Consider the following 21,072-nt stretch of genomic DNA (forward strand, 5'->3'; position numbering starts at 1 on the left):
AGCCAGGTATCAACACCTGATATACACACATGGATGCAAACACAGGTTTCTCCAAGAGCAGTGCTCGTACAGGAGCTGTCTGCTGCACATCTGGAAGAGACATCCCTGCACATGTTCAGAGGAACAGAGCAGAGGAGAAAATAAGCCATGAAAGACTCGTTTGGCTTTAATCATTTCAAAATAGGTAAAAAAAAAAAGTCCAAACAAAGCTTACCAACAAGAACTTGTGGCTTTGACAGCAGAAGGGTTTGGAATTTCAATTTGAGCTGATCTAACTCCTGGCAGAAATGACTGACAGCTGTTGGACCTGTGGGGTGAGAGCTTTTAGGAGGATTTGAAGTATGTGTGTATGTGACCAAATAGAGCCTCATGTCAGGCATGGTGCGCTGATGATGATTGTGAACGTAGTTAAGTGTGTCCTGATGATGATTAGAAGGGACACAAAAAGGGCCAGAGGTGGCTGAGTGTCACTCTGGAGGACTCACATCAGCTACAGAGCTGCAGATTTGCTCATGTATAGTTATCTGTGTGCGCAGGGACATCACCTGTAATGGCTCCCAGCTGAGTGCTGGGGGTCTCCAGGGAGTTGGTGGGCAGTGTGTGTGTGTGCACTGGCATGCGAGCGGCAGAAGGCGGCTTCCTCTACAGGTGACACCTTTGACCTCTCATCTGTTCCCTGTTGGAGAGGAGAAGGAGGGGGGTGGGATGGAAAAAGAGGAATGGAGAGGTATGCAGGGAAGCATACTTCGTCCAAAACAGAGCAAGTCACTGAGAGGAAGAACGCGACAAGTGAAACTTGTTAAAAGCCTTTATTGATGAGGTCTTTGCATATCAGTGGGTGAACCACTGACGTGTTAACTGCTACATGCACATCTGTAAATACCAGCTTTCTCCAAAGCGTACTTGAAGCAAACATTAACACAGAGCCCTGTTTCTGGTGGATATAAAAAGTGAAATAAGAATCAACATGAGAGCCACAAACTGGAGCAGAACAGAAAGAGACAGCAGCAACACTAGAGGTCTCCACATCCTCAGTCATGCACTAAGAACAGAACAAAGTTACAATACAGCAACTCACACAGTCCGTCAGTCAGTCAGTCCAAAATAAATACATAAATAAATTAATATATTGCTTTTTGCATTTTAAACAGGATAAAAACATTAAGGTAAAAGCAATCAATTCTACGCTAATGTTTCAACACTTTGCTCACAAACAGGATCCCGGATCATGTTCAAGTTTAATACTTTAGGATAAATAACTTTAAATAAATACGCCAACATGTGTTAAATATGAGTGTGCAAATAACATTAGGGTCTGCATGTGACGCAGTAGGTTTCAGGACATTAAATATCCCCTCAGCACTTCTCTGCTGTTAGACAGCTTCTTCATTTCTCACCAGCAACAAACCTGACACACACAGGAGGGAACACAGCTTACAGGCAGATGGCACCTTTTTTATTTTTCTCCATTTTTAACTCTGTCTCTTCTCCTCTTCTTCCCCCTCTGTATGATCCTGTCATTTTCGGCATCACTATGACACCTGGTCTCGCAGTCTGGACAGCCTCTGGGAGAGCTCGTCCTGGTGACAGCACAAAAAAAAATGAAGAAACAGTCAGGGCAACAGAGATGTAGTGGGTTTCAGCTGCAGCGTAGTATTTTGAGACGAATATTTCCATCTCAAAGTCCATTTTAAAACCCAAAAGATCTTTCTTTTATTATCGTATTAGTGGTTATAAGCTTGCAATAATCCCAGAAAATCCTAAACCCTCCTAGGTTTAGATAGGGCTTGAAGTCAGAAAAAAACCTTTAACAGGGCAGCTTAAGGAGCTGGACCAGAAGTGATTCTTCTCAGAGTATCACTCAACCCTCGTTGGCTTGAAAGGTAAAGGATTAAATGTCTTTAGTTATGCCCTTTCAGACAGCGGCTGTGGTCAGCTTGAGTTATGGTGGTTACGATAAATTCCACTGGTGAGTTGTCATAATGGGAAACATATCCAAACATCTTCAAGTTTAAACACTTCCTGCAATAGAATCCCCCTTTTCCGCTGTGCATCACATTGATCCAAACAGTCGCTGTTTAGGTTAAAAAAAAAAAAAAAGGCAGGCTGAATACTCTGCTTTGTTTCAGACTGCCTCTCACCACAGGGGTTACATCATTTTTGGAGATAGAGTTATTGTTGTTGTGGATGTTCTGTGCTCAGAGATCCACAGCAGAGAAGTGCATTAAGCTACAGAATGGTAAGATTTACAAATTGTTAACTCACTTTCCCCTTACTCTGAATTTAGATTAAATTCTTTGGTGTGAGGTCTGCAAGGTTTTAAGTTATCCAAGATCACTTAAGGCAAACCCTTTCCCAATCTTGAAAGCATGAACTGACTTTGTATCATAACACCCTTGAAAGAAGTCTCTTGTGGTCTGCTTAAGAGCCTCTGCATGAGGTGAGACAACATCCTAACATGAAACTGGGATGCATTTTACGCTCAAAAGTAGGGAACGCGAGGAAGCGTAAGCATCTGATTGAAAATTGGCAGGTAAACCACATAGATTCTTATACTTTAAGGCCTGTCATCCAGATGAAAATGCAGTTTTATGTCACCAAAAAAAAAAAAAAAAAACCTTCTGAAAACTCCAGCCAAAGTTTAGATTTTGGAAATCTCTAGTTTCATGGTTTCATGTGTAAACTGGGAAATTGAGTTTTTGGTTCTCAAACCTCACAGCTGTATGACAGGGGCTTTCTTGGATGGGATAGTGTGGGTTTCATGCATAGACTGTATGAAACATGGACGTAATCTCCCTGACGTCACTCCTCTGAAACGAAAATTGAAGCATCAGGAATCGCGGCCACATTGGACGTGGCAAGAGCTTCCTGTACAGCTATAGGACGCCTGTCAGTCACGTGACCTGAGCTGTGCCTCTGAGTGGGCCAGCTCGCGTTCTTAATTTCCTCTAAACCTCAGAGTTAGACAAAAAAAATCACTTCTGGTACAGTGTGTGCCGATAGTAAACTTAGCAATTCAGACAGGAGACTTTTTTTTTAACCAGGCTGTAAATACTTAATTTCTGCTTTGAAAACAGCTTTTTTAGGCTTGGTGTGTATGTGACTTCTGGTACAAGCAAACACTCGAAAAACAGCACTTCAGCATTGTCTCATATTCTTAGTTGTAACTTGGTTTCACGTCTGCCACGTATGGGTTTGGCCTGCTTCAAGTCACACTTATCGACAGGTATGCCCGGTGCACGCTAATGAAAGTGTTTTCAAAAACAAAGGGATATCAGTTTTTGAAAAATACCCAGCTACATGTGTACAAAGCCTCAGGAAAGGAAACAGGTCCTCTCAGGGTGCTGCATGTGCTACAGATAATTCAGGATATCCCCCCACGTCAGGAGCACACTGGGTTAAAAAGCTGCAGAAGGTTTTTCGACGAGATTCCACTGGTAATAAAATATTTATTTTCACAATGAAACTTTGTCAGAAAACCTACATTCTGTACACAACTCATGTTTAGTATTAATCAGAGGAGTGTCACTTTAAATCATGATTTGGGTGACACTACTCCATGTTTAGCACCGAGACCGCAAAATACAATAAAGACAATGTGTGACTTCTGCTCAGGGAAAGTAAAAACACCCAAAATAGCAGCAGCACAAAGATAGTCGTGGAAGTGTTACCTGCTCTGTTGATGCCACAGATGAAGCCAGTGACGTAGTCTGGCCTGAGGGGAGCTCCAGGTTCAGATCCAACCTAAAACAAGGAAAAACAAAGAATCACTGTCACAGAAAAATCTGAACTATGGGAATAATAAAAGAGGCCACTGTAATCACTTCAACGCAGCATCTTCAGGCAGTACATTAATCTTAAGCCTCACAAGTTCAGGATTTTATTTTTGTTACAGAGATTAGCATCTGGAAAATCATATTCTAAAGGTTATTCTCTCATTTTTACAAAAAGTATTCATGAATAAAGTGCAAAGTCAGTTACAAAAAGTTGGGATGCTGTAAAATGTTCATAAAGACAAAGCTTCATTGGTTTGCAAATCATTTGGACCTTAAATTTAGCAAAGCAAATAAAACATGAAATGTTCAAACAGTAAAAAATGTAAAAAGTGTAAGAACTGTAAATGTTTGGGAAGCAATTCCATTGAGAACCAAGAAGTTTCTGGAGTTTTGAAAGTGAAATGTCTTATTCTTGCCTGGTATAGGATTTCAGCAGCGCAACAGTTTGAGATCTCCTTTGTTGTATGTTTTATGAAATAATATGCCAATTTGGCAAATCATTATTGCAAGCAGGCTACTGTCGCCCCTGGACTCGAATAATACAAAAAATAGTGTTTAAAATTTAAAAGCAAAATGTGGTTTGGCACTCCCTTAAAAAAACACTATCTTTAAAACCTATCTATAATGTTCAGAATCAAAGGAGCCTTCCCAGATGCAGAAGCTCCTCATGCCTCAGACATTTCTGAATCCCTGAACCAGCACAGATGCAGACTTTCAAACTGTGCACTGACAATAAGCCAGGTGGTCTCTGTCCTGTTTGGTGTGGAGGATGCAGCGTCCCTGAATTCCAAAAATGACTCATTTTGTGACGTCAGACCACAGAACAGTTTTCTCCCTCTCCTCCATGAGCTCAGGCCAGGAGGAGTCACTGGTGTTTCTGGATCATGTCTGAATGGTTTTCTCTTTAAATGGTGCATTTTCTTCTACATTTGTGGCTGCTGAGACAAGCTGTAAACACACTAGGGATGGGTACCTTTCACATTTGAAACGGTATGGTAGCAATACCCGGTACCTGGCAATTGGTACCGGTACTCAAAGGTACCAATTTCCAGTACTTTTTTATGTTTGTGTGGTAAAAAATATAAATTTATTTCATAATAATTTTTTTTTTTCAATTTAACATATTTATTCTTTCACATATAACCTTGAAATGCTGTATTCATGTCCAGCATGGAAATTGCCTACTCTTCCATTCCCTCGCAGTCACAAGGATGCATTTAGGTACCTAAACATGGTACCTTTTGGTTTTACCTTACCTTTTTGTGAATCGGTACCTGGTACTTTTGACAGAATTCGGTCGGAACCTGCAAAAGTACCTAATTCAGAACCCATCCCTACTTTACACATAATTTTTTTCAAGCTCATGCAGTGATTTCCACTACAGAGTCATATCTGCTTTACGATGTTACCTGAAGGTCCCAGCCCTCTGGTACTGGTTCAGGAAGTTGTCCATTAAGTACAGAGATTTTCACAGATCCTCTAAATCTTTGAAATGACATTATGAACTGAAGATGATTAAACCCACAAAGAATTTTTAATGTTGTGTTGAAGATATTCATTCTGAAACTGATTAACTATTTGCTCACACAGTCTGTCACACTGTGGTGAGTCCTGCTTCCATATTTACTGATGACAGACGCGGCCTCTGTGGATGATTTTTCTTCGTCCCCACTCATGTTACTAACCTGTTTCAAGCTCACCTAATTAACCGGAAGATGTTCATTTTCCTGCCAGTTTTTTATGTTTGTCTGTTTTTGTATTTCATGACTTAAAAGTGTTTTTTGACCGTCCAAACTTAGTTATAAGATTTCTGTCTTAACATTTGATGTACTGTATTTGTATTATTTTTCAATTTAACACAGGCTTAAAATGGTTTGTAAACTATCAAATTATGTGTCCCAACATTTTTTCAAACTGGGGTTGTCATATGTATATGGTCCCTGCATTCTGTGTAAGTTCTCCAGAACAAAGGGCAGCTTGTGATGATGAAAATCAGGTTGTAACTCACTGTCTTCTATCGTTAAAAAAAGAGCTACTTTTATCGAAGCACTGCCCCACGGATGAGTTATTGATCTGGAAAGGCCAGATCTGTGAAGAAACTTCCACTACCTCCTTCCTCCAGTGGTTATGTACCAGAGGAAACAATGTTTGTGTCTACCTCAAAAGTTTCTCAAAATCCTACAAAGATTTTTAGGATTGACCTGAAAACGATTTCTTCACGTCCCTTTGGGGGGTCCTAATTTTTTCTGTCTTTTTCTTGCTGTGGTTTCTTTTTAATATGAGCCTTACTCACCCTGCTTCATCAGCCATCTCACGCATCAGCAGGTCCACGTCATTCTAGGGACCAACAAAGGAATGTATCAGTGCTTGAATATTGATTCAAAAGAATAAGTTTTGGTATTATTACCTGGAAAGCCTGACAGAAGTATCCAGAGGAGCACATTTTGTTCTCATTTACCTGAGGTGTTGTCAGAGTGGTGGTGCTGCTCATGGTGTCCTCCATCTGAGCTGTCTGCACATCAAGGGTTTCAAACTGGTTTTCAAACTTATCCATTAATGCAGAGATCTGTGAGGAAGAAGTATAGGGATTTCAACAGACTGGGCATCTTTCAGTGGTATAATTTATTTTACTTTGCTAGTTGAATGTACATGAATATGTTTCCTCACCTTCTCCAAGTTCATGCTTTTCAGTGTAGCGTCCATGGACTTCACCACTCCAGACATGGATTTAGATACCTAGGCACATACAGGTTATTAAGACACTGGAGCCTCAGCTGGCTCTTGATTCTGGTCTAATTAGTTTTGTATAAAAGCAGAAAGAGCGTTTAAAATGACAGAGACAGGCTGCTGTTAATGTGCCTAACATTAGAGTGCTGTGCTGTGATGCCTCCACTAGGTGTCACTTGTACTTTTACAACCAAATACAATGTCTCCACTACCTTCCATCCTAATCCACTCCATAACACTTATTAAACTCATCAAACGAGCCCATCAGAGATCAAAATAATTAAGGTAAATGTGTCAACTATTCCTGCTAATGTATTAATCTTTTATGAGGCAGGCAATAACATACAGTTAGATGTACTTTACAGATTTCACACTGTGAACCCATTTCTTAAGACAATTTTCACTTCTGTTCTGTGTAATGAGACCCATCCTACACTGAATCTAAATTGACACTATTAAAGAGGCTGTCACTGCCATGAGAGGGAGAAGCTATAAGCAGAACGTCTGAAGCACGTCTAATGATGCTTTAAAATTGGCGTCTTTCTGTTTGCATGTCTGGGAGCCTCTTTACTCATTGGATCTCTATAAAAGACTACTTAGGATGTTTTACTGTAATCGTTTTACACTCTGTGGCTCTTTAACCTCAGAAATATTACAGTGATTTCAATATGTATACTGGGCACATGCACAGAGATATTAAGATACACATTTTGATGCCTGTTAACAAAAATAACAGGACGAGTATAAAAGGTGAAATAAAAATAAAGCCTGAAGACTTGAAAACAAAGAAAACCCAAACAGATTCTGAAAAATGGGGAATATTACGCTCATTTTAAATTAGATGCCAACAGCACAAAAATGTGAGACCAAGTCCATGGTGACCACTCTGTTTAGTTGGTGACCACTCTGGACCAGTCTTTGAGAGCCATGTTATCTCCAAAAAAAGATGTTCACCTCTTTAGCCCATAGTGTCTCTGATTTCCAAACTAAGTTTCAAATGTTATCTGACCTCGGGACAGTTTTACCTTAGACCATCTGAAATTAGCTCAGACTGAGGGGAAGAAATATTCCTGGATGGGGTTTCCATACGGTTTCCACTGTGTCCATTACGATGCTTCTCAGGGAATTTCCAGAGCTCACACAGTGATTTCCACTACAGGACTGTTTATGACTTTAATGTTGATCAAAGCTACACTCCTGGATTTCCCTTTAAAGCAGCCTCTGACCTCCACACCTCATCAACTCCTGATCCCTTGTACCTGTAGACTCAACTACAGAGGCATCTGTTGAGCTCCCACATGCTTCCTCTGACTGCAGCCAGTGCCAGCCACATGGCTCACGCCACTGTTTTTCTCTATCTCTGCTATCTGTTTGTTTCTGTCTTACTACACTACATTTTATCTGTTGATTGATGGATTTTGGTTTACCTAAGATGCTGCTTCTGAGCCTGGCTTGTAATGAATGTGATGTCATCTTAGTGCCTGAGGATCAGAGCTTCCCAATAACAGAGTTTTCCTCAAACGCTCTGCCCTGGGTTGCACCTGCTTTAATTTCTACTTTAATAGAAGTTTATACTCTACTAACCTATCAGGGGCTGCACTGGCTGAGATAGCTCCAATTTAAGCACAAGTAGTATGTAGTATTCATTCTGCATGAAATGTGTTATAGAGCACATTGCAGAAAGGTGGGACTCACTTATCTCACTTAAAATGTAAGATGACTTTGATTCGTACTTCTGTTTTTGTTTTCCACAAGCAATGACAGTTTTATCTGCACAACACCAGAATAACAAAACATGAACACATGCTGATGATTCACCACTCAATGTCACTCTTGTTATTTAACACTTAAGGTGAATTATCTCCTTCCTATCTCCTCCTATCATATTTTCCCACCTTTTCGTTAGTGTTTTTCAGTCAACAAGAGCTAATGTTTCTTATTTGCACCTGTTTGCCTATTTATCATATCCCTGTCCCCCTGAAAGAGTTTTCTTTAGTATTGGATGTTCCCAGAACTGTTATTGTGTTATTTAGGAGTTATACTGAGCCCTCTGTTACTCCTCACTCATTGACATTGAATGGCACAACTTTAGAAAAATCTACTTCTTAAACAAGAAAAAAAGGAGGTGTGATCCTTCTTTCAGAAAGACACCAACATGGTCCCATGTGTGATCTACTTTTGGAGAAAATCAGTCTCAAGCAACAAGAAGAAACCATTTGGACCCTTTTCTTCCAGGTACATAATCAACAAACTGCAGGATGTCTGTTTCAAACTCTCTTCTTCAGAGTTGTTCTCAAAAAATATAATAGAAAAAAAGAGTTTTATATTACTTGTTCTTTTTGTGGACTTGCTGACGAAACTTCATCACACTTACTTTGGAACAGTTCCTCCGCATAAAATAATCTGTCTATTTCATTTTTGGCGTAATTCTTAAAGTTTCCCTTTAGTCTACAGACACGCTGCTTGTTTTTATAAGTCTGGCAAAGCAGAACTACAACTTCACTACTTTATGTGTCTTATAATAGCAGAAGTAAAATTCAGAATCTTAATTTCAATAATTTACTTTGAACTCTAAAGATGCATTAAAGCTACTTAGCACTTGAAAATCAAAAGACCCTAAAGCGGTGGTCCCCAAACTATGGCCTGGGGACTGGATATGGCCCGCCTCCACATTTTGCCCGACCCCCTGAACAATACCAGAAATGCATTATGATTTTTTTTTAGTCTGGCCACGTGATGGAGACTTACACATGAATGAAACGAAACTTTTCTATTCCACCCCGTTTTTTTTACAAACTGACCCTGGCCCCCCATCAGAGAAGAAAAAATGTTTTTTGGCCCTGATGGGAAAAAGTTTGGGGACCCCTTATGACTCCTGACTCTTCTAAACCTCTATGACCATATTAATCACTGTCATTTTACTACTTCCTTTCTTTGCCTCTTCTGTTTAACTTTACATTTACATTATTGTCTTTTTTCTACCAACTTCTGGGAAATGTACCAAAGGACACATTCCATACTATTGTGTCATAGAAATTACAATAAATTGGTTCTGCTTCTGTTGTTAGTTATTTTTCTCAATTTCAATATTTTTTTAATATTCAAAACAATTCCAGTCTCCTGTTGCCACGTCCCAACTTAAAAAAAAAATGTTTTACTGCCATCAAATAAAGTGGACAATTGATAAATCAGAGTATAAATCTACCAAAAGAAATTATTTTCTTTGTTTTAGAATTGAACATGTTTTCTTTGAACAAAATCTGTCATTACATTATATTCAGAGTAATATTTCACACTACATCTCTACCTTTGGGGGCAGGTTTGTATTAGAGAATGAGCAGAATAAACATTGTTGGAGTAATTCTTGGATTTTCATCTTGTTCACACCATATGATCAGAAAGTAACAAGTTATCTCCACCTGGTTCATAGTGACAGCAGTCTGCACCCGAGAAGCAACAGCATCCACTCGTGCACTCATCCTCAGGAAGTTAAGGGACTGATGCTTCTGACGGATGGCATTCTCTGCATGGATCCTGGCTGCTTCCATGTTACCTTTCTGGATAGCCTGGAAAAAAAGGTGACGAGATATAGCAGGATGTACAGTATCTGATTTGTAGCCAAGACTGGTCCTGGATCTTAGTGTCTTCTAATTAACATTAAAACCAGCTAAATATTGAGTAAACGGGGACGGGACTAGATAAGCTCTGCTTCTCCCGTCTTCCCTTTCGGACATGTACAATGTGATCATCTATTGACAATGTGTGATGCTGTATATGTGTGTCGACATGACCGAAATAAAAATCAATTCAATTCAATTCAATTCAACCTGCTTCACTTTGGCCTTTTCTGCCTTTTCCTCCTTGTCACATTTCTTGGAATTGCGCTGGAGCTCCTTGGCAGCATACTTTAGATTGAACAGTTGTTCTGTTGGGTTGTTAAGGGATGGTTCATTCACGTGAAACGTGGATCAAATTGAAATGAGAAAATGTGGAAATACAAAATGAAGCGCACAAAGACAGTGCTGGTTTCACTCAAGCGAATACTGTAAATGTGTCAAATATATAACCAAGTTGTATCCAAGTTGTGTACTTAAAAAAAGCTAAAAATGTCTTGTTTTTATTGAATGACTAGGCGGAATTCCCCTGTAATCGATGACATGATTAGCATCCAAGCCCAGTCTACAGTGGGTTCAGCTAACAGTTGGTATGTAGCTGTATGTTCCGTTATGTATATTCAGACAGCACAGTTAAGGATACTCTCCATGTTCGGCATGATGAAGGCTTCCTGTAGCAGTTTCTCTTTCTGGTTGTGCAGTGGAACTGAGAAGCATCCGGACACTCACTTAGGGTACGTCCCAGAGTTGTTTGTTTTGATTTTTCAAGCTAGCGTAAATTTGTAACTGTATCGAGGCAAGAGCGCTCATGGAGGCGTGCTTCCGTGTTTGTTCAAAACGCAGGCGGCCAGGTTGGTCAGTTAATTGTGTGTGTTAGGCTGTATCTAATACGTTTAAAAAATGCTTTATAAATTAATTCAAGTAGCAAAGAAAATGATATCTAATCATCTTGTACAACGCATGCTCAACACAATGTCGTTGAAACAATGCCTACTATGGATTAATTTTCCCATATTATATGTTCTATTCAAAACCTGGAGGGCTCAGTGAAAAGAGTTGGCAAAATCTGTTACAGATAAGCATATATTATAAGATTCTTTAGTATTATTTTAAACTATTGATTTATTTAACTTCCGGTTGATACCTTCAGTGAACTCTCTCAACGTGTTTCATCTTTGGATACAGCCCTTACCTACGATTGCCTTCTTTCCCTGTCGTCACACGGTCACGATTTTGCATGGCGTGCTCGCGCCTCCTACGTCACGGCTGTTTGAGGAGTGGACGGGCACGCGTGTCCACAGCAGACAAGTTCTATCCAGGCTAAAAATAGTTTGTACCCGGTATCGGTAGGTTGTGGTACACGTCTAGTGACGTCATTTGTGCTTTTTTGGTGAGAGAGTAAATTGACCTTTTGGACTCGCCTTTTGCGTTGACGCTTTTTCTTTTTCGTCTGGTTTTTTTAATTTCTGGTGCATCATCTCGAATACGACTAATAGTCGTTTTTATGCAGTTGTCTGTAAAAGTGAGCGTTAGTCTGTAATGGTCGGCGAGCTGACGGAAACATACAGGAGTGATTAAGGCATGTAAGCATCAAAGGGATGACACGAACAGGTAGAAAATGCAAAAGCATCAAGATCTTCATCATCGGCTGTCCAAAGAGAGGAAGGTTCCAGTGTGCACACTGTCCAGTCGAGGGGGGCTGGGGTTGGGGGATCAACGGCTGGTCAGGGGGAGGGAGAAGCATGGATGACTCATACTGTAGCTGCTGATACTCTGTATGGACACAGTACTAGGTAGGCTATAATGACGTGTGCGTGGAAGAGACTTAAGAAGTGAACAAGAAGTGCATCAAAATGTCCCAAAAATGGTTCATTAGTTTTCTGTTTTAGGCTTTATAGCCTTTGGGTCTACATATGTTGTCCGATAGTGGTTCAAACTTGGTGCAAAACACAAATTTTGGATATGTTGTAGCATCCGAGATGATACCGTGTTGTAACATTTTAAGTAGGATCTATCATTTGTAAACACACGACAAAAACACATACACGATAATTCATAATAGCCTATAAATATAGGCTACATAAAAATATGCTTGTAAGTGCATATTTATAGTTTTTGAAGTTCTTTATAAGTCATTATAGTGCACCAAAAATGTTCAGGCTGTCATGCAGTGTTATTTTAAGAGGAATACACGTGAACACACGTTTTAAACCTATTAACCCGTTTGCGCCACCAGAAACATCACACAACTCCACCATCACAGTTGTGCCCATTGACTGTTGTACACACACAAACACAAACACACACTTCCCAGTCATAGCTGAATGACGGCAGGTCGCTATGGAAACTGCGTTACGCTCCGGGCGGCCGGAGGAGAAAACAAGAGAGCGAGGACTCATTCCAGTCTTCATTTCAGCACCACGCGAGCTCGTGGACAGCGCCCGAATGAACTCGCGCGCTGCTTCTAGCCTCATATGCCTTATAAGAGACAGAGTTGCATCAGCGCCGAGTCTTTCCGGAGTGGGTAAGGACTCCAAAAGAGCACCAATCCTTCAAAAAAGAGCCCCAGACTCAGCGGACCAGAAACTCGGTGGATGCTCAAGGTTTAGTTCTTCTGTAGAGCCAGGAGCCAGTCGCTCCCTCAGATGCCACAGCAACAGGTAAGCAGCTAACGTTGTGTTAAGTATAATTCGCTTGTGTATGGTAGCGTGGAGTGTGAAAACCGGCATTTGATGTGTTTTTAACAGTGTTTCTCTGGAGTGCTTCCGCCCTTTATCGCACCAGGGGCTTAATTGCAGTTAATTGACCTCACCTGGTATCTCAGGAGTGAGTAAGCGCGCGATTAGGTGATTAGAGAGGAGCAGCGTGGCTCTGGATCACTCCCTGGAACATTGAGCTTGTGATGGACTGTGAAAAATCACGAGGATAAACTGAAACATTAGGTTGTTTCACTTTTAAAGTATGGTTTGGACACACATTTTGTAATCCTTTATACCACAATTAATGACAGGTTTGGCCAGCAAACATCCACTTTGAGCTTAAGATCACATCCAGTACTTAGTTGTCACTCTACTTCAGTCTTAGGCATACCTCAGGGGATCATAACTGTCCAAGTGAATGCAAGAGAAAAGAGAAGTTTTATGTGTTTAGAGCCATAGAGCATGTGAAAAAGTCAGAGACATGCACCGATACTTAAAAGAGTTTTCTTTAGACAGCACTGAGTAGTTCTGTCCCCTCAGTCACCACTTTTTTAGATTATATGATAAATAAAAATGACTGAGCATCTTTCTTGTGTATGTTTAGATTTTGCTCTGCATATGAGACAATCTTATTTGTTGGGGTTTTCAGTGGCCATAGATTGTATGTGAGCTGAGCCGATACGCCTGGATGAGTCACTGAGGCTGCAAGTTTGCAGAAGAGTGCTAAAGGGGAGGGGGAGATACTGGGGTAGCTGGAAAACAGTCCTGCAGTGCTCCTCTGCCTCCCGAGCACATTTTTTCTTTGTATATGCGATCAGCATCAACATCTGGGGCTGTATACCACCTCTGGTTGTGTTCTTGCGATTCTCTGCACCTTGGTTTTTACCTCGTTGTAGTGGGACACAAAGAGAAGTCTGATCCATGGCAGTTTCTTTGAGGAGTTGTTTGTTCTCAGACTTGACTCCTTTGTCTTCTGGTAAGAATACTTGATTGTTTTTCAGTGAACAGACAGGTATTCTTTTGAAGATATGCAGCTGCTGTTGAGTAGAGTGCTGTTTTGAAGTGCCTGTTGTAATGTATTAGACATTTTATAAACACTCTGATAGATTGTTTGTGGCTTTTGTAGACGATAGCACTCAGATGTCTGACAAACTTTTACCAGAAAGCATCCCATTATTGCTCATTAGTATCACAGTGTTTACCTTGCTAGTATTGACAAATCATAGCAATCAGCAACATTCAGCTGCAGCGCTGAGTGACATCCATTGATTTGTGCAAACAATAGATCATAATGGGCTGCTACGAACCACAGTGGCACAGTTAAGTACGAGCGCACTCTCTCTGAAACACTTTTATGTTCTGCCACAATCACACACTCAGAAATATGGCAGAAACTCTCCTGACTGACTTTGTTATGCAGATATTTGTTTTATTGAAAAATGGATCCAGTTCACACAAAATGACTGATGCACTCTGGATGTAAAGAATTTGTGCGCAACTACCAGGAGGATCACACAACCGTGTCAAACTGAAATAGTTGACTGATGTGAAACCGTACTTTGTTCCAGTTTGTGGTTTAATTGTAAAAGGTGTCGAATCAAAGCTTTTGTGCACTCTCCTGTGTGTTTGTGGCATCCTTTGTTTGTAATGTATACACATCATGTGGTGCACCCAGACACAAAAACAGATGTGTGTCTTTAATTAGTGACGTTGGTGTGATTAATGCAGTCTGCTGGTGATGACTCATTCAGCTTAACCCTTGCTCCTCTGGTGGAAACAATCAATAAATAAAGATTCTGTCAGTCTTTGCATGTCTGTGTGTTTTTGACAATGCTATCACATTCTTACACAATCATTTGAATTGATTATAACATTGTTGTTATTTTCAGCATTTATTTATTTATTTTGAGGGGGAGGAATGTGCTGTATCAGATTGTAAATAAATGTTGGGTTTCAACACTGCATTAGGTTTCGATTTCCAAATTCCTGTGTACATATAATCTTGTTTCATTGTAATCTGGTCAAGCGGAGGGAGGTTTAACGCAGAGCACATCTATGTGTATTGCTCATGTGTCATCTTGTCAACACAGCAGTTACATTAGCATTGTGGAAAAGCTGTCAGCCAAGCTGTGACTTAGAGACAGCAGACTGGCAGGGAGTGTGCATAGGAGTGTGAGTGAGTGCTATGTGTGGGCTGTGTGTTTGTTACACAAAGAGAGCACACATATTTTGGTGGGGAGTAAGAATTAATTCTTACTGTTGTCCTCCTCCCTCTCCTTTCAGGGCAGCAGCAGCAGCATGTCTGAAACCAAATCCAGTCAGCGGTTCCACAGCCTGAATGCTGAGCAGGTGGAGGTTCTCCATCAGGTTTTGTCAGAGGTCGTTCCAATCCACGGCCGTGGGAACTTTCCAACACTGGAGCTGCGTCCCCGAGACATAATCATAGCTGTGCGGGCCAGGCTCCAGAAGCAGGGGATCACAGTGAGAGATGTTCGTCTGAATGGCTCCACAGCCAGCCACGTCCTTGTCAGAGACAGCGGTACGAGCTACAAAGACCTGGACATCATCTTTGGAGTCGAGTTGCCCAGTCAGGAGGAGTTCCAGGTATGATTACTTTACCGTTTAACAGCAGCTCAATGCAATAACAGCTGAGCACTGGAGTCCATTCAGCCCCACTGACAGGCATTCATTCGCCTGTATCACCCTTAAGGAGAACACTGTATCTGTTGTATCTCTGGGGGGATGCTGTATTGATTCTGGGCTGCTGTTACATTCCAATCATAATTTCACTATTGAACATTAACCAGGCTGATCAATAATATTGGCTTCAACATATGAAATTACATGTTCACAAAAGCTCAGTTCAGCAATAAAAGTAAGATTACCGCAGTCATCAGTTGGAGCTGTCACGTTGTTGAATTCTTCTCTCAGGTGATCAAAGAGTCGGTGCTGGGCTGCCTGCTGGACTGCCTACCTGCTGGAGTCAACAGGGAGCGGATCAGCAGTGGCACCATGAAGGAGGCCTACGTCCAGAAAATGGTCAAAGTCTTCAATGAGCACGACCGATGGAGTCTCATCTCACTCTCAAATAACAGCGGTAAAAACCTAGAGCTCAAATTTGTGAGCGCACTGAGGCGGCAGTTTGAGTTCAGCGTTGACTCCTTCCAGATCATTCTGGATCGCCTCTTGGAGACCTACATGCAGCAGGAGTCACAACACAAAAACAACACCGCTGAGCTTAAAGAGCAGCTTAGAGAGCAGCAAACAATGGATGAGCATCAAGACTCCTCCCCTCTCCTCAAACAGGCCAGCTCTCCAAAAACAGAGAGCCACAACACAGAAGAGACCCCAACCAGTCTGTCTCTTCAGGGGGACAAGGTGCATGAAAAGGAGTCCCAGACAGAACTGTCACATCAAGCTGAACATTCAAACCAGACAAATCACTCTGAGGGTGAAAAGGACAACAAAGTGGAACCACCTGCAGACCTGAAAGAAGCATCACAACACAGGGAAAACAAGTCTGACGACTCTGACCAGACCTCTCCAAAGCTTTCAGCAGAAAAGAAACAAATCTCTGAGAAAACTCAGCCATCAACTCAAACTGAACTGAGACAAGAGCCAGAGTTGAAACAGAAAGAATCCCTTACAGAGGCAGAACACGCAGAGCAAACTTATCCCTGTGATAACCAACAACCACCGTGTTCAACTCACAAAGAACGATCAGATTCAATACAACAGACCAACCACACTAAACCCCCTGACCAACAGAAACAACTCACACAGCACATTGAACGGGCTGAGTTGCCAAAAACCTCAAACAAAACCCAAACAGAGTCTCTAGATTCTACTGAATTGCACAGTACAGACTTCTCTAATCGTCTCATTGAGAGCGGGAGCAGCACTGAGAAAGATAAAACACAGCATGTAACCACCCCAGACTCCAGCACATCTGTACATGCAGAGATAGAGACTCAGTTAGCAGACGAAGGAAAGGCTGAGACAGAGACAGAAACCGAGACAGAGAAGGATACAGAAATCAGTGAAATGACAGAAGAGATTTCAGCACCAGAAGCAAAAACTGCAGACACAGAGGGTATTGATCGACCCTGCTCTAACTCCTCCATGTCTCTTACACCTCACAACACACAGCCTCCCAGCACACAGGACACACTGGAGATTTACAGCACACTACACACAGAGATCTCAGATAAAACGCCTAAAACACTTGATGCCCTCAGCCCTCCAGATACTCAGGATATTTTATCTGCACCACCAAGCCTTGTTTCTGACAAAAAGACCTCTTCCTCTTCTTCATGTAAGGCCTCAGATCGTCTGGCTCACATGGTAGTGCTCAAACACTCTTCTCCCAAACCCCCTCGGAGGATGTGCAGGAAGGTAACCCCAAGTCCATACCCCAGTCTGTTCTCTGACAGCGACACTGTCCCAGAGTCTTGTCTGGATCCAAACCTCTGCCCTGAACCTGATACTGCCTTTAGCCCACCGCCAACAACTCCAAGTTCAGACCCTGTTATCATCCCGACATCCAGCGTGTCTGATAGAATAAACCCTGGGCCTGAACCCAACATTTCCAGTATCCTACCTTCAAATCTTGATCTTACCTCAGCTCCTGATCCTGACCCTGATATCACATCCTCTTCTTCTGAGGACCTCAAGTCTGCTTTACCTCAAGAGTTAACTACAGAGAGTTCAAATGAGATAAGTATTCAGGGCTCAAAAGAAACTCAGTCTCAACACGAGACTCCCAGTGAGGAAAGTCAGGCCGTGCCCACAGAAACTCTACCCAAACAATCAGAGCCTCCTGACCCAGTGGACATGTTACCTTCACACACTGACGTGTTCGACCCAAACATCCAAGAACCTGAACTTACCTCAGAGATCGAGCTCAGCGATGAAGATGACAACAGAGAACTACAGACCAAAAAGCTGGGCTTGAACCAGACAGATGAAAACCCTCAAGAGACCACACTGAGTTCACCCTCTTCTTCCCTCTGTGTCACCCCTCCTGTCTCCTGCCTCACCCCTCCTGTACTCAGTCTGTCCCCAGCCTGTCTCACCCCCTCACCCCCCAGCCTCAGCCCTCCTCAGTGTCCAACCCCTCCCTCTCACTGCCTTTCATCCTCAGTGATCAGCGCTGTCAGCCCTGCTACAAGCTTCAGCTCTCCCCCTCTAAGCGTCAGCCCTACCTCATCCTGCCTCAGCTCACCTCCTTACCTGACACCCCCAATGCTCAGCCTCAGCCCCCCTCCACTCTGTCTCAGCCCACCTTCCCCCTGCCTCAGCCCTCCCCTCCTCTGTCTCACTCCACCAGTGGAGTCAGAGGACTTTGAACCTCAGGTATCTTCAGACATGGAGTCTTTGATGCTGAACACAGACAGCAAGGAAGCGATTAAAGAGGCCTCCCCTCAGCCAGGAATTCCTCTCTCAGAGTCAGAGGATAAAAAAGAACCAGATTTAATCTCAGCATCGCCTCGGGTTGCAGAGCCCGTCTCTTTTCCAATCACTATCCCAAGCTCAACCTCACACGTGCTGCCTCACTCTCAGAATGAGAGCCCAGAGGAATTTGCTTCTCCACCAGCGGAGGTATCCAGCGCCGTGCCTGAGAACAAAGAGGCCCCTGAGGTACCAACAGACATCCCTGAACAGAGCATCAGTCCTCAGGCATCTGGTTCGGTCCCTGCTGTGGAGGTCTTGGCTGAGAGCATGTATGGTGACTTTGAGGCAGCCATGGACCACCTGCGCTACCGCCTAATCGCTACCAGGAACCCTGAGGAAATCCGGGGTGGTGGCTTGTTGAAATACAGCAACCTGCTGGTCAGGGACTACCGTCCTGCCAGTGAGACTCAGATAAAGACACTAGAGCGCTACATGTGCTCACGCTTTTTCATTGATTTCCCTGATGTGCAGGAGCAACAGAGGAAGATCCTGTCCTACTTGAAAAACCACTTTATCGGAGAGGAGAGGAGCAAGTACCAGTACCTGATGACACTGCGTCGCGTGGTTGACGACAGCACTGTGTGTCTGATGGGACACGAGCGCCGTCAGACATTGAACATGATCACAGTGCTGGCACTGAAGGTTCTGGGTGAGCAGAACATTATCCCCAACACAGACCACGTGACGTGCTTCTACCAGCCTGCCCCCTACCTGGCCGAGCACAGTGCCCCCTACTTAGCAGAACCCAGCTACTGCAGCTACTACATCCCCCAAGGGGGGTCGACTCTGCTGTACCAACCTTACCCACTGCACCTGCACTCACAGACTGGACTAGTCTGAAACATAATCAAACACACACACATACACACACGTAGACACACATGCACACACATACACACACATGCACACACATGCACACACACATAATAACACAAAACTCAAACCAGGGGGAAGGTGCTTGCCATGAAGAAAAGCTGGAGAATGGAAATATAAACCAGGGATTAACTGTTTGGTCTATAATAGACCTGTGGGGGTGGGACTGATTGGGTTTTACAGTAAACTTCCCGAGTACTCTGCAAGGTTCTAACATGATTATGTGTAATTATCTGGGCTTTGTGGGAAAGTAATAATTCTTCCGATATTGTTCAAATTCCAGAAAATGCTGTATGCACTGCATGAGTCATAGCCCTTTGGTCTCCTCAGGAAACCAGCTGAGCTGTTGACATTCACACACACATGCACTGACATATTCACAAACAATCACGCATACACACACATTGACACACATACTATCTCTCTCTCTCTCTCTCTCTCTCTCTCTCTCTCTCTCTCTCTCTCTCTCTCTCTCTCTCTCTCTCTATCTCTCTATCTCTCTCTATCTCTCTCTCTCTCTCTCATCTTACACACACACACACACACACACTTCCAGGTTCTTGAATTCTTGTATACTCTTTTCATGTTCTTAATGTGTTGTTCTTAAAGGGTTTGTTTAGAATGTGGACCTTGCCTGTGGTTAATATCGTGCATGGATAAATTGGGACTGTTCTCTCACTGCCAAATACTGTGTGACTACTATGCTTCTTAAACAGTTTAATGTAACTTTGTTAATCCTTTACTAAATGGGTGTATTCTGAAAAAAAATGGAGGGATAAGTCTATCAGTGTGTACAGTACTTTTACCAGAACATACTCATGCATGCACTGCACATACACACAGATAAACACATAAGCAGGCATACATAGAGTTAACTGTATGCACATGAGTCAATACAATGCATGAGTAGCTGAATATATAGATAACAACCTGAAGTCAAAGCAAAGGCTTTAAATTTAATAAAAATTGATCTATTTTTGCAAGACTTTCCAAGATGATACTCAGTGTTAAACAGACTGGTTAGTTCCTACGGTAAGATGCCAACTACATTGCCTTTGCAATAGACTGTACAGCATATTGATTACAGTATATCTTGTGCGGATAAACTGCATTGTTTTCAGGTAAATTGTGTTCAGATGTAGTGCTTGATTCTTTTCCCTCGTGGAGTCTCTTCTGTAATCACGTGAAGTACTGTACTATCTCGTGTTGATTTATTTGATGCTAAAGTTTACTCTATGGAGGTGGTCAGGTTATAACCATCTTTGGGTCATCTCTAAATATGGAAGATCAGTCTCACATAAACTAAGGAAGTTCATTGAAGCTCACGTGACTCCTCTCCGCTAAATCACCCAGACACAATCAACATAGAACTAGTTCAAGTCCACCTCAGACCTGTTTGTAGTCTCAGTTCAAAGCCGCGCAACAGCAACTATGACCAAAGATGGTTCGGTAGGGAAAATCAAGTGCCTCAATGTGAGACATCATTGGCATGTCTTTATCTCACTGCACTGGGGGTGTTAACAGGGTGGGCTTTGGTCTGGGTTGGGTATGTGTTCTGTTTTTGACCCCTGTTATTGCTGCCCATTTTGATGTCTTCTTTAATGTAGTCCTTTGTTGTAGTTTATTCATGTACATTTTGATAATAAAAAAAGAATAAAGGGGAACTCTAAAGCCTGCAGGTGTGTGTGTGAATTCTTTAAAATGAGCCTCAGAGAGAAAAAGATTTCTAACATGTCTGTCCTCCTCTCCTTTTCGCTCCTCTCTGATTCCCTCTTCCCCAAAATGATGCTGCACAGCTCACATATCCTCCCCATGATTGTGCTCTGCAATGATCCACTTAAGCATGACTGTCAAATCACGATGATGCCCAGGAGAGGCACCAAAAGCTGTGAAATCCTGCCTCTGTGAGGCCTCTTATCACAAATAACC

General features: G+C 42.3%; 2 protein-coding genes across 4 annotated transcripts; one reads left to right on the plus strand and one right to left on the minus strand.

Annotated features, from left to right (window-relative positions):
• Positions 1-794: 794 nt before the first annotated feature.
• On the minus strand, positions 795-10,933 carry LOC141793112 (charged multivesicular body protein 1B2-like). Its single transcript, XM_074673494.1, has 8 exons — positions 10,761-10,933; positions 10,331-10,428; positions 9,923-10,069; positions 6,444-6,512; positions 6,235-6,342; positions 6,070-6,113; positions 3,672-3,744; positions 795-1,580 (listed from the first exon to the last, which is right to left on the minus strand). The coding sequence occupies exons 1-8, from the start codon at positions 10,774-10,776 to the stop codon at positions 1,533-1,535; spliced, it is 603 nt and encodes a 200-aa protein (XP_074529595.1). The 5' UTR covers positions 10,777-10,933; the 3' UTR covers positions 795-1,532.
• Positions 10,934-12,208: 1,275 nt separating this feature from the next.
• Positions 12,209-20,811, plus strand: tent5d (terminal nucleotidyltransferase 5D). 3 transcript variants are annotated; one of them, XM_074673491.1, is made up of 3 exons: positions 12,209-12,777; positions 15,100-15,420; positions 15,748-20,811. In XM_074673491.1, exons 1-3 carry the CDS (start codon positions 12,763-12,765, stop codon positions 19,108-19,110), a joined length of 3,699 nt encoding a protein of 1,232 aa, XP_074529592.1. In that variant the 5' UTR covers positions 12,209-12,762; the 3' UTR covers positions 19,111-20,811. The 3 variants fall into 3 exon arrangements, with proteins under 3 accessions (XP_074529592.1, XP_074529593.1, XP_074529594.1); XM_074673492.1 differs by lacking the exon at positions 12,209-12,777 and adding an exon at positions 13,040-13,059; XM_074673493.1 differs by lacking the exon at positions 12,209-12,777 and adding an exon at positions 13,772-13,792.
• Positions 20,812-21,072: the final 261 nt, after the last annotated feature.

This window comes from Halichoeres trimaculatus, unplaced genomic scaffold (genome assembly GCF_033239565.1).
Source record: "Halichoeres trimaculatus isolate MK-OKI-2021-1 unplaced genomic scaffold, fHalTri1.1 fHalTri1_scaffold_7, whole genome shotgun sequence".
Taxonomy (NCBI): Eukaryota; Metazoa; Chordata; class Actinopteri; order Labriformes; family Labridae; genus Halichoeres; species Halichoeres trimaculatus.

Coding starts and splice junctions, on each gene's coding strand:
- LOC141793112 (XM_074673494.1), bottom strand. Junction 6,513..9,922: donor CTGCTGTCACTATGAACCAG/GTGGAGATAACT, acceptor GTATGTGCCTAG/GTATCTAAATCCATGTCTGG. Junction 6,114..6,234: donor CCACTCTGACAACACCTCAG/GTAAATGAGAAC, acceptor GTTGGTCCCTAG/AATGACGTGGACCTGCTGAT.
- tent5d (XM_074673491.1), top strand. Junction 15,421..15,747: donor CCAGTCAGGAGGAGTTCCAG/GTATGATTACTT, acceptor TTCTTCTCTCAG/GTGATCAAAGAGTCGGTGCT.